Source organism: Ammodytes marinus, assembly GCF_949987685.1.
Source record: "Ammodytes marinus genome assembly, chromosome: 15".
Taxonomy (NCBI): Eukaryota; Metazoa; Chordata; class Actinopteri; order Uranoscopiformes; family Ammodytidae; genus Ammodytes; species Ammodytes marinus.
The window spans coordinates 11,821,720-11,835,845 of record NC_137219.1 but is presented as its reverse complement, the minus strand read 5'-3'; the positions used below and the strand labels follow the sequence as shown (position 1 = coordinate 11,835,845).

The 14,126-nt window shown below is 40.5% G+C and overlaps 1 protein-coding gene across 2 annotated transcripts in view; it reads left to right on the top strand.

Annotated features, from left to right (window-relative positions):
• Positions 1-9,269, top strand: part of rps6ka1 (ribosomal protein S6 kinase a, polypeptide 1) — a gene marked incomplete at its 5' end in the record, with an annotated part of 51,386 nt that extends 42,117 nt beyond the window's left edge. For both annotated transcript variants that reach the window (XM_080043052.1, XM_080043051.1), the window contains 19 exons: positions 558-639; positions 1,674-1,754; positions 1,889-1,968; positions 2,127-2,233; positions 2,779-2,816; positions 3,272-3,414; positions 3,495-3,565; positions 3,675-3,763; positions 3,885-3,949; positions 4,088-4,190; positions 4,363-4,493; positions 5,041-5,166; positions 5,444-5,533; positions 5,626-5,784; positions 6,112-6,273; positions 6,458-6,534; positions 6,628-6,745; positions 6,854-6,991; positions 7,327-9,269. In XM_080043052.1, the coding sequence (XP_079899178.1) occupies positions 558-639; positions 1,674-1,754; positions 1,889-1,968; positions 2,127-2,233; positions 2,779-2,816; positions 3,272-3,414; positions 3,495-3,565; positions 3,675-3,763; positions 3,885-3,949; positions 4,088-4,190; positions 4,363-4,493; positions 5,041-5,166; positions 5,444-5,533; positions 5,626-5,784; positions 6,112-6,273; positions 6,458-6,534; positions 6,628-6,745; positions 6,854-6,991; positions 7,327-7,449 (1,983 nt within the window). In that variant the 3' untranslated portion in view covers positions 7,450-9,269. The remainder of the gene's footprint in view (positions 1-557; positions 640-1,673; positions 1,755-1,888; positions 1,969-2,126; positions 2,234-2,778; positions 2,817-3,271; positions 3,415-3,494; positions 3,566-3,674; positions 3,764-3,884; positions 3,950-4,087; positions 4,191-4,362; positions 4,494-5,040; positions 5,167-5,443; positions 5,534-5,625; positions 5,785-6,111; positions 6,274-6,457; positions 6,535-6,627; positions 6,746-6,853; positions 6,992-7,326) is intronic.
• Positions 9,270-14,126: the final 4,857 nt, after the last annotated feature.

Here is a 14,126-nt window from a genome sequence, read left to right as displayed (position 1 = left end):
TCATGTTCTATGATGGAGAGACTCATTTCAACAGATACAGGGTGGATAGCTACTTTTTATGAACAGCATAGAATTTACACATAGAAATCGTATTCCTGTATGTGTGTGGGGGCCCTAAAGGCTCATCATGAAGCCCCTTAGACAGAGCTACTAATGCTGTTTTCTTATGCTTTTGTATTTCTCCCCTACTAGTTGAGGGGCCCATGATGATTTATTTCCTTATATTTAGGCTTATTCCTTTTTGGACCCTGTTATTGACATGAGTGACTGAGCCCTTTGACAATGCAACATGAAAAGTTACTATGAGGCCTAGGGCCCGGTAGCCTGCTCAAGAATTATTTATCAAAAAAAAAAAAAAAAAAAATTTTAGGGGGGGCTTGGGGGCCCCCCAGAGGGCGGGGCCCCATTCAATTGAATGGGTTGAAACATAGCTAAGGCCGCTACTGCTCACACTCACACTCACACTCACAGCCACCGTCTCTGCTCCACTCAGGCGCTCAAAGCCTCATCTGATATAACAGGTTATCTTAGTGTTGTTTGTGTTCTGCCTAATGCAGGTCTTCCTGGTGCGAAAGGTGACCGAGCCTGATGCCAACCAGCTCTATGCCATGAAGGTCCTCAAGAAGGCCACGCTGAAAGGTACGCTAGCCTAGGACCACAGTAGACTGTGTGGGATAGAATAAAAAGAAGGCTTTTGATGAAAAATAGAACCCTTCATAACCTTTCCTGACCCCAATTGATGACTTTGGAAACCTGTCCTAGAACGCACCATCAGGTGCAAGAGATCTGACACTATGTTCTGGTAGAGGGAGGGAGCATATGACATATGGCGTAAATATTCCCTTATTATTGCACAAATTGTAGTGAAGTGTAAACGTCTCAAATCTTAATACTTTTGGGTTCTTTATCAGACAAATGAGTCGATTTGAAGGTGTTACCTCAAACAATAGCCAAGAACATGTTTTACTATTTTCTAACATTTAATTGACCAATCATCTAAAAATGAATAATTCTACAGATTTATATATATGAAAATAACTAAGTAGTTGTTAAAACCCTGTATTGTTCTTTGTTCCATGTTCAGGATCATTTCAATAGACTTTCTCTTTAACTTCTGTGTTCATTTTCATGGTTTGTTTTCAAGTGACGGTACCCTCAGTTTCATGTAAGGGAGTGGGGTGGGTTTGCTTTTCCTGTAAATGACAGAAAACTACTTCCAGTACAAGACCACCACCACAGCTTGCAGAGTAATTTTTTTTTTTTTTGCACACGGGTAGTGTAAATCTCTTGATAAACATCGGGCCATCAGATTTGTTCGCACAGTGAAATGATGTGGTTAGATCTAAGAGTGCAGGTGTACAGATTTGATTTGCATCTTTTGAATTATGTTTTTGTTGGCACAAGCTCTTGGCACAAGCTGCAGTGTAGGAGCGTAGGACTGGATTAATTTTACTTGCCATTCAGTCGGAAAGGAACTGTGAAACTTATTGATTTAACAGCAAAAGGCAACTCATCAATTTGCTACGTGCACACCAGTGACACTGTCTACTGCACATTAGTTTTTAGTTTTGTTCTTCTTTTACATTATAATCAGATAGCTTTTATATAGTGCTGCAGATATTAGACATTTTACACAGACAACGCTTAACTCAGTGCTATTATTTGTCTTCCAGTGAGAGACCGTGTGAGAACCAAGATGGAGAGGGACATCCTGGCAGACGTCAATCACCCATTTGTTGTCAAACTGCACTATGGTAAGTTCCAAAGTTTTCAATGGATCTGCTGGTGTCATGATATTGCTTTAAATTTCAGATGTTCTTTTCCACAGTCATGTCCACTGATTTACCATTGACTCAGATTTGATTGAAACTTGTGTGTGTGTTTGTAGCATTCCAGACTGAAGGGAAGTTGTACTTGATCCTGGACTTTCTCAGAGGAGGAGATCTCTTCACCAGACTCTCCAAAGAGGTTAGAGGGATTCATTAGATTTTAATCTTTTTTTGGGGCTGGCCTAAAGTCAGACTTTCTTTCCTACAGTCATAAGTCCAAGCATGACACAAGTTTTTATCTAGTTTATCTCGATTCCATCACTAAATTAAATGCTATTCTCTCTCCTCCTCCCCAAGGTGATGTTCACAGAGGAGGATGTGAAGTTTTATCTAGCAGAGCTGGCATTAGGACTGGACCATCTCCACAGCCTGGGCATCATTTACAGGGACCTCAAACCTGAAAAGTAAGAGCAAATGGACACACTGAAGGCAAAGAAACATGGTTTAAACAAATGCATATTTGATGAAACATGCTGTTTGGATAGCCAAAGCCAAAAAAAAACTTTCTTTGTAAATATTACTGTGATGTCTTTTACTGTGACATCACACTAATATTTACAAAGTACGTTTTTTTTTAACCCTATATTTCTCTTTCTGTGATGTCACGAGAAAGAGAAATATAGGGTTAAAAAAACACTCTTTCTGCCTTTTCTCAGGCTAGGATGAACCGATTTTTCTTTTTTTTTGCACATTTATACTACATAGGATCTCAGAATTCAATACACCTTCATATTCAAACCGGTGAAGTAGTAAGTAATGTGCGCTGTCCCTTTTTAAATAAAGAAATCTAAAAAAAAAAAAAAAAATTATTGTACTTTGCCAGTGATAACCAGCAGAATGTGCAGTGCACGTGATGTTTTCATGAAATGTATGTTCACACATTTTTCAATGCCTTGCACAATTCTATTTTAAACATTTGACAGTCTTTTTCCTTTTTTCTTCTTTTTAGCATTCTCCTGGATGAGGAGGGACATATCAAACTCACAGGTGAGTCTCCTTCTCCTTACACACACACACACACACACACACACACACACACGCACACACTTTCTGCTCCTCCACCTCCTTTGACCTTCATTACTCACACAGCCTTATCTTCTGGACTCCAGATATCTGCATATGCGTCCGTACATCTTCCTCGAGTTAATTATTACACTTTATCTTCTCTGTCGTCATCCTTAATCACTGCAATTTATTAACCCCGCGGGGTCGAGCCAACATTGAACTAGAGGTGACCTCACCAGGCAATATAACAAGTCACACTGATGAAGCTTCAGAAGGTTGAATGCCCATAAACTATGCATATTAGTCGTAGCAGACTGTAAATAAGTCAGAATAACAGACAACAGTAGCCCATCACAGAATGCTGCTACACTCTCATGCTGTTGAGTTATGTGCTGACTGTGTGTGTGTGTGTGTGTGTGTGTGTGTGTGTCTTTCAGATTTCGGTTTGTGTAAAGAAGCCGTTGATAATGAAAAGAAAGCTTATTCCTTCTGTGGTACTGTGGAGTACATGGCACCGGAGGTCGTGAACAGGCAGGGACACATCCACAGTGCGGACTGGTGGTCATTTGGAGTACTAATGGTAAGTGGCAACATTCGGCTCCATGTATGAATGTATGTTTGTATACATACGATTACAGTTGTGTGTTTTCTGTCTCCCAGTTTGAGATGTTGACTGGAGCGCTGCCGTTTCAAGGGAAGGACCGCAAAGAGACTATGGGCTTAATTCTGAAGTAAGTATACACCCTACATCTCAGAAGGCCTTTGCCGCACACTGCTGCTATTCAAAATGCCTCTGTTGATATCTGGCCAAAATAATTTGAGCTCTGTCTCTCCCTGCAGGGCGCGTCTGGGAATGCCACAGTTCCTGAGTACAGAGGCCCAGTCTCTTCTCAGGGCTTTGTTCAAGAGGAACCCTTCCAACAGACTGGGTTAGTGTCAACCTATGAACATGACTTGTACGAATGGTCACATATATACGCTCTTTTGCCTATCTCTCTGTTTCTTCATATATGTACCATTCTTTTATTTTTTTTTTTTTTTTTACTATAGGATCTGGTGCCGATGGTGCAGAGGAAATCAAACGGCATGGTTTCTTCTCCACCATAGACTGGAACGTGAGTGTCTGACGGTTAAAGGGAATCTTAATACATGATGCACAGTAAAACATATAACCGGAAGATAATTGTTTAGAAGAAGAAAAAACAGTCAACTGTACAGTATTTTGGGAATGAAAGTCCTTTTATTCCTTCCAGAAACTCTTCAGAAAAGAGCTGAAGCCTCCGTTCAGACCGGCGGTGGCACGGCCCGACGACACCTTCTACTTTGACTCCGAGTTCACCTCCCGCACCCCTAAAGGTCAGAATCCACAGCGGAATGTTCACAATTGGAATGCCAGCACCATTAAGATGCAATAACACTTCATTTTAAACAAATACTTAGGGTTTAAAGTGTGGCTATTGCATTGGATAATTGGGACATGGAAAGGCATACATCTCACATTTCTAATCCCTTCCTAATGATTTCCCAGACTCCCCCGGCGTGCCCCCCAGTGCCGGTGCTCACCAGCTCTTTCGAGGCTTCAGCTTCATTGCGTCGACTATGTTGGATGAGGACGGTGGATTGGAGCCAGCCCAGCCCAAGCCGCACCCAGTCGTCCAGGTCAGAATAAATAGTGGCTTTAATGTGTTTTTTAATTTTTTTTTTCATTAGAATTAGCTGTGAGGAGATCCAAATCGATTTTGGACATTTAAGTCTAAAAATCTAGTGATTTCATTACTTTGACTGTGTTGGATTCTTCAATCTCTAAGCACTGGCATAGCTTGTATTTCATTAAAGGACTACTACTGATGTATATCATAGCAGGGTAATTGTTCACAAAGGTCACATTCCAATTGTCGACAGAACGAAAGAAAGAAAGAAAGAAAGAAAGAAAGAAAGAAAGAAAGAAAGAAAGAAAGAAAGAAAGAAAGAAAGAAAGAAAGAAAGAAAGAAAGAAAGAAGGAAAGAAACAATGTGTGTGTTTGAGGCTGGAAGGAAGAAGGGAGAGAAACAGCAGGAGCACTAATTAACTGAGTGCTAAATTGAGAGGCAGTCTTTTAAAGAAAGAGAGATAGAGATAGAGAAAAATTGTTGCTAGAAATGGATTTAAGTCCTTTCTATAAAACACCTACATCCCTCTACCTCGTCCTCAACTCTCGCTCTGCAGCAATTACACGGGAAGAACCTGCTGTTCAGCGACGGCTACGTATTGAAGGAAGACATCGGCATGGGCTCCTTCTCTGTCTGTAAAAGATGTATCCACAAAGCCACCAACACAGAATACGCTGTCAAGGTATGAACACACACACACACACACACACACACACACACACACACACACACACACACAATGTCCTGTGAAAGTACAGTGACACAGACAACCATGACATCGGCTTTGTCATTTTAGATCAGTAATTGTGTGAAACAAACTTTTTTATTAGTGAGAACTGGGTGAGAATCTTGATTCCGAAATGAGAAAGAACAAACATGGCATGTCAATTTAAAAAAAGTCCCAATTGTCTTAAAATGTGAGCTTCAAGTCACAGTTTTTATTTTTTGTGATTTGACAGATGATCGAAAAAACCAGCACAGACCCTTCTGAGGAGATTGAAATTCTACTAAGATACGGACAGCACCCCAACATCATAACACTGAAGGATGTGCGTATAAAAACACTTACTTATATGGAACGATATATCGAATGCAATGCCACAGTTGGTGATACATCGATCGGTGTGTGTGTCTGTCTCAGGTTTATGACAACGGTAAGCAGGTGTTCCTGGTGACAGAGCTGATGCGTGGTGGAGAGCTGCTGGATCGGATCCTCAAGCAGAAGTTCTTCTCTGAGAGAGAGGCCAGCGCTGTTCTTCACACCATCACCAAGACTGTGGATTACCTGCACGCACAGGGGGTGAGCCCAACCAAATATACTAAGACACATAGGCATGTGATGTTTTTTTCTCACTTGTGTCATTGGTAAAACCTACTATGGAAACTAACTGTGTATACAACGTTTATTACATTCAAACTTACACAACTAATGAAGCACAGAAAACATTGCTGGGTGGGCTCCGTGTGCTCAATTCACTGACAGTGTTGTTTGATAACGCATTGGCAGTGTCTTCTTGGGACAAAAAATCTACACAAAAATCAGCTATTACGTAAAAAAAAATTTTTAATTAAAAATTTCTGACAATCTTTCCATCAAACACTAGCTGATGAGCATTTCTTCCCCCAGGTGGTGCACAGAGACCTGAAGCCCAGCAACATCCTCTATGTAGACGAGTCAGGCAATCCCGAGTCCATCAGGATCTGTGACTTTGGCTTCGCTAAGCAGCTGCGTGCCAACAACGGCCTGCTGATGACCCCGTGCTACACCGCTAACTTTGTGGCTCCTGAGGTGAGCTGAGACACACACTTCATTCCCTTACATTGGAGGGTCAGGATTTGCAGAAGCTTCGTGGCTATTGTTCAAATTTGTTCAGACCTGGATCGTTAAAACCTTGACTGGTGTTGAATTTAAACATATCAGTGTTAAACGTCAAAATGAAATGTGTTTATCCTGGACTTCTTTTTTTTAATAGGTGTTGAAGCGCCAGGGCTATGATGAAGGATGTGACATCTGGAGTCTGGGAGTCTTGCTGTACACTATGCTGGCCGGGTGAATACCATCAATTATTAAACCTTTTGTCTTGAGCAGATCTTTTTTTCCCTCCCTGCTTCATACTTAATTTCTCTCCCTCTCTTCCAACAGTTGTACCCCGTTTGCCAACGGACCCGAAGACACCCCCAATGAGATCTTGAACAGGATAGGCAACGGTCACTTCAGTCTGACTGGAGGCAACTGGGACACAGTGTCTGATGCTGCCAAGGTAGAGCGTCACATCTGACTGACACCCTCTATTTCTCTTGATGTTCCTGACCCCATCCGTCCCTATATCAGTTTCATATTTAATATTATATGTGCTTGTCCTTGTTAGACTCTCGTGTCCAAGATGCTTCATGTGGACCCCCATCAGAGACTTACCGCTAGGCAGGTCCTCAAACATCCATGGATTGTCCAGAGAGACAAGCTACCCAACAGCCAGCTCCCACTCCACGACCCCAAACTGGTCAAGGTAACAGAGAATACTTTTTCAAATATTATTAAACAGCAATTGATAAGTATCATACTTAAAGTAGGGTTGTCCAAGCCATTTGATATGAATTACCTGCTTGTTAAAGAACTGATTTTACATTTCATTATCCTACATAGCAGTCGCACAGTATTTTACTATTTATTATTTCAGAATGACCACTAGTAGCGCAATGGAGCTTTGAATGACTTTTCGCAACTGGTTAAAATAACTATAACTGTTGAATGCCTTTCTTTTTCACACCTGCATGTTATATATGTATACAGTTTATTACTTAGGCCGCAATCACCATGGCACTGTTTTTTTTTTTGGAACAGGGTGCGATGGCAGCCACCTACTCTGCCCTGAAGAACTCCCAACCAACTCCAGAGCTCAAGCCCATCGAGAGCTCCTTCCTGGCCCAGAGGCGTGTCAAGAAGCTTCCCTCCACCTCCCTGTAGAGACTCGCATAAACAACCAATGGGGCTCACTGGAGAGACTGACCAAAACCTCACCTCCCTGGCTCCTATACCATCCAAGTCAACTTGCTCTGGGGACTCCACTGGGCGTCTCCACTTGCTTTCTACCAGCCAAGGAACACCGATTGTGGTCCTGCCATCATTCACCCTAGTTCAAAATCGTCAATCTCCTTGGACTAGCAAACGATGGATGGGGGACAATGAGGTGCAAAAGGAAAAGGAAAAGGAAAAAAAGGGTGCAGGTTTTTTGGCAGATGTGTTAGTGCTGTGTGGGTGTGTGCGAGAGTGAGTGAGTGAGTGGGTGTGTGTGTGTTAGTGTGTCTGTGAGCGTGATTGTGCACGACCTGCCACAGAGTCAATGCAGCCGTCTTTTTTTTCTTCGATTGTGACAATGACAGTTTTCTCCTCTTGTCGTCGCTGTGATGGGTTCTCATTCAGCTTGCTGCACGCCTGTCCCGTCTGCTCTTGTTTTTGTTGTCTGTATATTCCCGTTCTTTTTGTAAAGTGGATGAAGCTTTATATTGCCGGTTGTGCTGCCAAATCAACCTGTGCCCGACGGCGCACAACCACAGTACTGTCCCAAACTGCTGTTAAATATTTTTTTGAGAGAGCATTATTAATATGAATAGTAAACATTTCAGCCATAAATGCCTCTTTTTGGCTTTGGTACAGCCAGAAAAAAATGTTGATTCTGGGAAATGTCGAATGCTGATGTTTTGCTTAATGTCAAACTAGGCTTGTATTTTGTTTAACAGGGAATGTGTGTATGTGTGCGAGTGCGCGTGAGTGCGTTTGTGTGTAGGTTGCATGACTTGCAATGTCAGTTTGTTTCTGTGTGTGTGTGGGTGTGCGTGTACTGTCTTGCGGGATGCTGCAGGGTCATGTGCATGGTCCGGCGATGTGATGATGTCATGTGGCTTCCTTTTTCTCTCCTCTCCCTTTTCTCTGCTTCAGTCTGCTGGCGACCATTTGAGATGTCTATTATTTTTATTACTACAAAAAACTAGTAAAATAGGTGGCTTTCTGTGAAAGAAAACTTGCCCAAAGGAACAATGTGGCATGTTATGCTTTGTATTCTTCTTTCTTTCTTTTTTTTTTTTTTGGTTTTTCCACTGTCTTTCTTTGATGACGCATATTGAATGCTGTTTCCTGTGTTGGCTGCTTTTGTTGTTGATTGTTGTTTATTTTCCCTTTTTGTCCAAAGAAAGTGGTGATTAAAAAAAGTGAAAGATACGCTGAGCACATCACTTGTCTGTGAACTTAATGCCATACAGGTCTCTCCTTCTGTTTTGAGATGTAAAAGGCTGACTGGGTCTTTATTTAAACACTCCAACACTGCCTCTGATCCCCATTAAAATAAATCACAGGTAGTTAATATTATACAGACCTGCCGTCAATGTGTAGTGTCTACATTAGTCTTGTGTTAAACCCATTCATGATATTTGGTTTTCCCATTGATTCTTATTATTCAGGCCTCCTAAAGGAGAGTGAATGTGTCTCATTGTAAGTTGCTTCAAAGGGTAGGTCCTGCTTCTAGCTGGGTGCCTATAGGGCCTACAGGTGAGGCAGAATGTATTGCATGGATGACACATGAACAAACCAAACAGCCTGAACGTGTAGAAGGGGAGACCTGTGTAGCTAAATAATCAATGAACCAGCTGTCTTACCTCAAAAGGGATCAAAGTGATATAATTCTTGTTTGGTGGCAAAGCTCCCCCTCCTTTGACTAAATTTATCGTAAGATGTTATTGTATGATAAAGATGAAGACTTTTATATCTTACAAATATTAAAAAATGCAGTTGCTACAACACACTGTCTCTTGTTCTGTTTTAGCTAAGCTTTAAAGGGGCACTGCGGTGATTTAATGTTGCACTTCTGTAAAGTCCGATAACTCAATTCACAGATCCAGCAGCCAGCTATACAGGAGCAGAGGCTGAAATATCCTCACTATTGGTCTTAACAATGGATCCTACTACATCATACTACACATCCCATAATGCAACCATAAGCGTCTTTTCATTAGAATCCCCATCCATTAGGTTGAAGACCCACATCCTTCAAGCTCCAAGACCTCAGCATGTATGAGGCTTTCTGGTAACAGGACTAGAGTCTATAGCTTCGCTAACACATGACTGTTCATGACTCAAAAACTAAAATGTATTGGTGGAGCAGCTAAAATGGCCTACTTTACAGGTAAATTGTAAAATCTTATTATATCTTATAAAGTCTTATTCTGGCAGTATCGGAATAGTTTATGCACTGAATACATGATTAAAAATGCTGGATAGGCTTACTGCCTAAGTGGTTCAGGTATCGACCATGACTTTAGTGATCCATAAAAATAAGGAAATTTACATAAAAGTCACTTTTATATACTCAGCATGTATCTCAATGAAAAAGGTAACACTTTACAATCATGTACACAAAGTTGGAATAACTACTACATATGTATGCATTACCTGATACTTTTGTTTTTTTAAGTTTTTTGTTATAGTAACTACCACATGGTTATGCATTTTTTTTATTTAAACCTTTATCTTTCCAGATAAAACATTAAGAACAGTTTCATTACCTACTACAAAGGTTTATTTTTGATCTAATGTTTTAGTTACTACTACATAGTTATGCAATACTTACTATATAGGTTTTTTTTTAGTTTTTTTTGTAACTACTACATAGTCATGCATTACCTACTACATTTTTTAATTATTTTTTAGTTTTTTAGTAACTACTATTTTTTTGTTATTTTTTGTAACTTCTAGATAGTTTAGCATTACCTACTCCATGGCTTTTCTTTTTTAACTAATAGCAATTAAAAAAAATAGTAACTACTACATAGTTATGCATTACCTACTCCATAGTTTTTCTTTTTTAACTACTAATTTTTTTTTTTAATTAGTAACTACTACATAGTTATGCATTACCTACTACATTTTTAGTTAGTTTTTTGTTTGTTTTTCTGTAACTACTAAATAGTTATGCATTACCTACTACATTTATTTTTAGTAACTAGTTTTTTTATATATATGTTTTAGTAACTACTACATAGTTATGCAGTACTACAATGTACTACTGTAATGCACTTCTCAGCGGGATTCTCAGCAAGAGCATACAGAAATTACAACACATTCAAAACAGCGCCGCTAGAATCCTGCTGAGAGTACGCAAATATGAGCACATCACTCCCATTCTTCACTCACTACACTGGCTACCCATCTCCGCTCGGATCGACTACAAAGTCTCCCTCCTCACATTCCAGTGCATCCATGGCAACGCCCCCCAGTACCTCAAAGAACTCCTCACCCCCCAGACCTCAGCACGCTCACTCCGCTCCACCAACAGCCACAGACTTCTCCCCCCAAGGACTAAGGGTGTATTCACACATGCCGTGTTTAGTTCAGTTGAAACGAACTCAGATGCACTTCCGCCTTCGGTACGCATCTTTCAGACAGGTGTGAATACAGCAATCGCACTCGGGGGCGGACCAAACAAACGCTCCGAGACCCAGTTGAAGAGGTGGTCTCGATGCGCTTCAAAACGTACTCTGCTGCAGTTCGTTTGTGGTGTGAATTTGGCCGGACTCGATCCGACCCAATTGCAGGAAGCACTGTGCCTTTTCTTTTTTAATAAATCGCTGTCAGCTTCACATTATAGGAAAGTGTTGTTGTCGCCATTGTTAGGAAGATTAGTTGTGGTTTGACCGGGAGCCCCGAGCGAATATATTACATTTGATAGACAGGACGCGTAAACATGCTGATGTGTTCAGCGATCAGATGAAGGAGAGGGGAGCGTCTCCCGCACAGTGACAACAGGTTCACGCTGCGCTTTGTATGAAGTGCGTGTTTTTACTTTGCATCCCATGTTACGGTACCGTCAATACTACCCCTGTGTCAGTTTGGAGCTGAGCCGCGCCGAACTCACACCCAGCTGACACACGGCTAATTCAGCTGTGTCAGCTTGAGCCTATTCCTCGCGAGCCGCGCGTCCAGCAGCAAAAATACAGTAAATATTATGTTTCACATCGTATAGGCTACAAGCCACACATTGACACAGGCCTACATATTATAACCATATGAAACAACACTAATTTGATGTTTTTTTAAATTTTATTTATAGGCTACTGCGCTAGATGTTGGCCTATTTATTTATTTATTTATTATTTTTAACCCCATATCGTATCAGTTATATATTTCGCAGTTTTTACTTCGTTTTACCTGCTTCTCTCCACCCCAGAATGTCTGTCCAATGAATGAATGACCTCAGATCACGTGTGGTTTTGCTTCGTGATGCTGGTTCACTTGCAAAAGGGGCAATATGAAAGTGGACCACACCAAACAAAAAAAATCTAAACTCTATTTGGTCTGGACCAAAGCAAGTGAACTAGCGGACTTTCCCAGTGTGAATACACCCTAAGAGCCGCACATTGGGAGACCGAGCCTTCTGCTCCTCTGCTCCTCGACTGTGGAACACCCTCCCAGAACACCTGAGGGTTCCACAGTCGATTGATTGTTTTAAAAAGGGCCTTAAAACGTACCTTTTTAAGAAATCTTTTAATCTGTAATTTTTTGCTCATGTTACTTTGATAACTGCTTTTAACTCTTGTTTTAACTTATTTTTTTTTATTTTTTTTGGTTGTTGTAGCACTTTGAGATGTTTTGCTAAATATAAAGTGCGTTATAAATAAAATTTATTATTATTATTATTATTATTACATAATTTTTCGTTTTTTTATTTAACTAACTTTTTTACTTTTTTTTTGTTTGTTTTTCTCTTTTAGTTGCTAAAAAACCTGTGTAGTTGGTACTGCATAACTATGTAGTAGTAACTAATTTTTTTTCTATGTAGTAGTTAATGCATGACTGTAAAGTAGTAACTAAAACAGCTCAGTAGTAGTTAATGCATTACTATGTAGTAGTTAATTTGTTTTTATAAACCTATGTAGTAGTTATGCATTATTATGTATTAATTACTTTAAAAAAAAGAAACCAATGCAGTAGGTAATGCATAGGTATGTAGTAGTTACTAAAAAAAAAAAAAAAAACTATGTAGTATTGTGTGTACCTTATTGTATAGTGTTACCCAGATATGTACTTGGTAGTAAATAGTTGAGGCAGCAAAATTGGTATCAGGAGAGCAAAAGTTGGATCAGAGCACGGTACTGTGTACTTGTTCAGCTTCCCCTCAGCCCCTGCCTGCTTGTTGACCCCTTTATTAAACTATCTATGGTTGACCCACAGCTTGGTGTGTTTCCACGGCTGGCCACTGGAGGGAGATGCAAGCTTCTTTTTATGTAAAAGCAAAATTAACCCTGGCCCACCTAGTTAAATGTTTGCCAAAGCACTAGTTAGCACTTACCACGATAGAACTAACTCTTAACTATTTACTCTTCATTTACCCGCTGTGTTGCATGTGTGGTGACCTACTGGCTGAACATGTATATATATAGGCTACTCTTAAAATTACAGCTTCAAATATATGTTAGACAACTTGTACCATGTGTAATGTAACAACTCTGAGTCCAGACAAAAGATGGGCGACCACACAGAAAGTACAATAAACCTCCAATATAATACATTGCGCAAATGAAGATATTTGTACAAAAACAGAATAAATCAACAGCCTCAGGTGTGCAATCTCCTCCTGTCACACCTCCTAATTCACCTGCACAGAAAAAGGATGACAAGCAAAACAAACTGGACATGAGGGTCATCACACAATGTGAAATGTAAATTGGTTTACAGTTATACAAGCTCAATGGAGACAGCCGACAGTGTCTATATTTAAATGACTTTCTGCTTCAGCTGCCCTCCATCTGTCTGTTCTAGCCTGTAGCATTTATACCACCATAATATTCCATCTCATCCATGCTCTTTGTCTCTCTTTATCTTTCCAGCATGCAAACATTGTCACACCATGAACCATTACAGAACATTACAGTCACTCAGTTACTATATTGCTCCTGCTGTGGGGCTGCTGGTGTCTGCTGGCAGGATTTATATATGCAAACATGTACTGTATGCAATCTTGTCCGAGGGGGAAAGAAGTCTTAAATTATTTATATACTGACACACATTCATGCTTCCATATATTCTCAATGGGCCCTGCCCTCTGTACTTTGACGTCCGCCTACCAGTAAATCACCTTGCAGTGAATGCACTATTAAAACACACACACACACAAGCACACGCACTCATGCACACACACACACACACACACACACACACACACACACACACACACACACACACACACACACACACACACACACACACACACAGACTGATTGACTGACACAGCCTGCAGCAGCAGAACAGGGTAACTCATATTGATTACAGAACAGTGGAAAAACGCATCATCACCATCATCTGTCTCCGCTCTCGGAAGAGAAAGAAAGTGGTGCAGTTTTTATCCTGGACCTGTCTCCTCAATTTACTGCATCTGTCAGCTGAATCAGCTCTTATTCTGACATGTTTTGGGGGGTTTGTTTGTAAGCGTGGGAGTGGGAGTGTGTGTGGGTGTTCGTGAGGTGATGCAGATCTTGGTCTGATTTGAGCCATAAAACACAAATTGTCCAGGGCTCAATATCATATAGAGGTTACTCTCTTTTCATAGAGGTCTCTTTGTTTTTATTGTTCTTTTTTCTCTGGTTGATATAAGG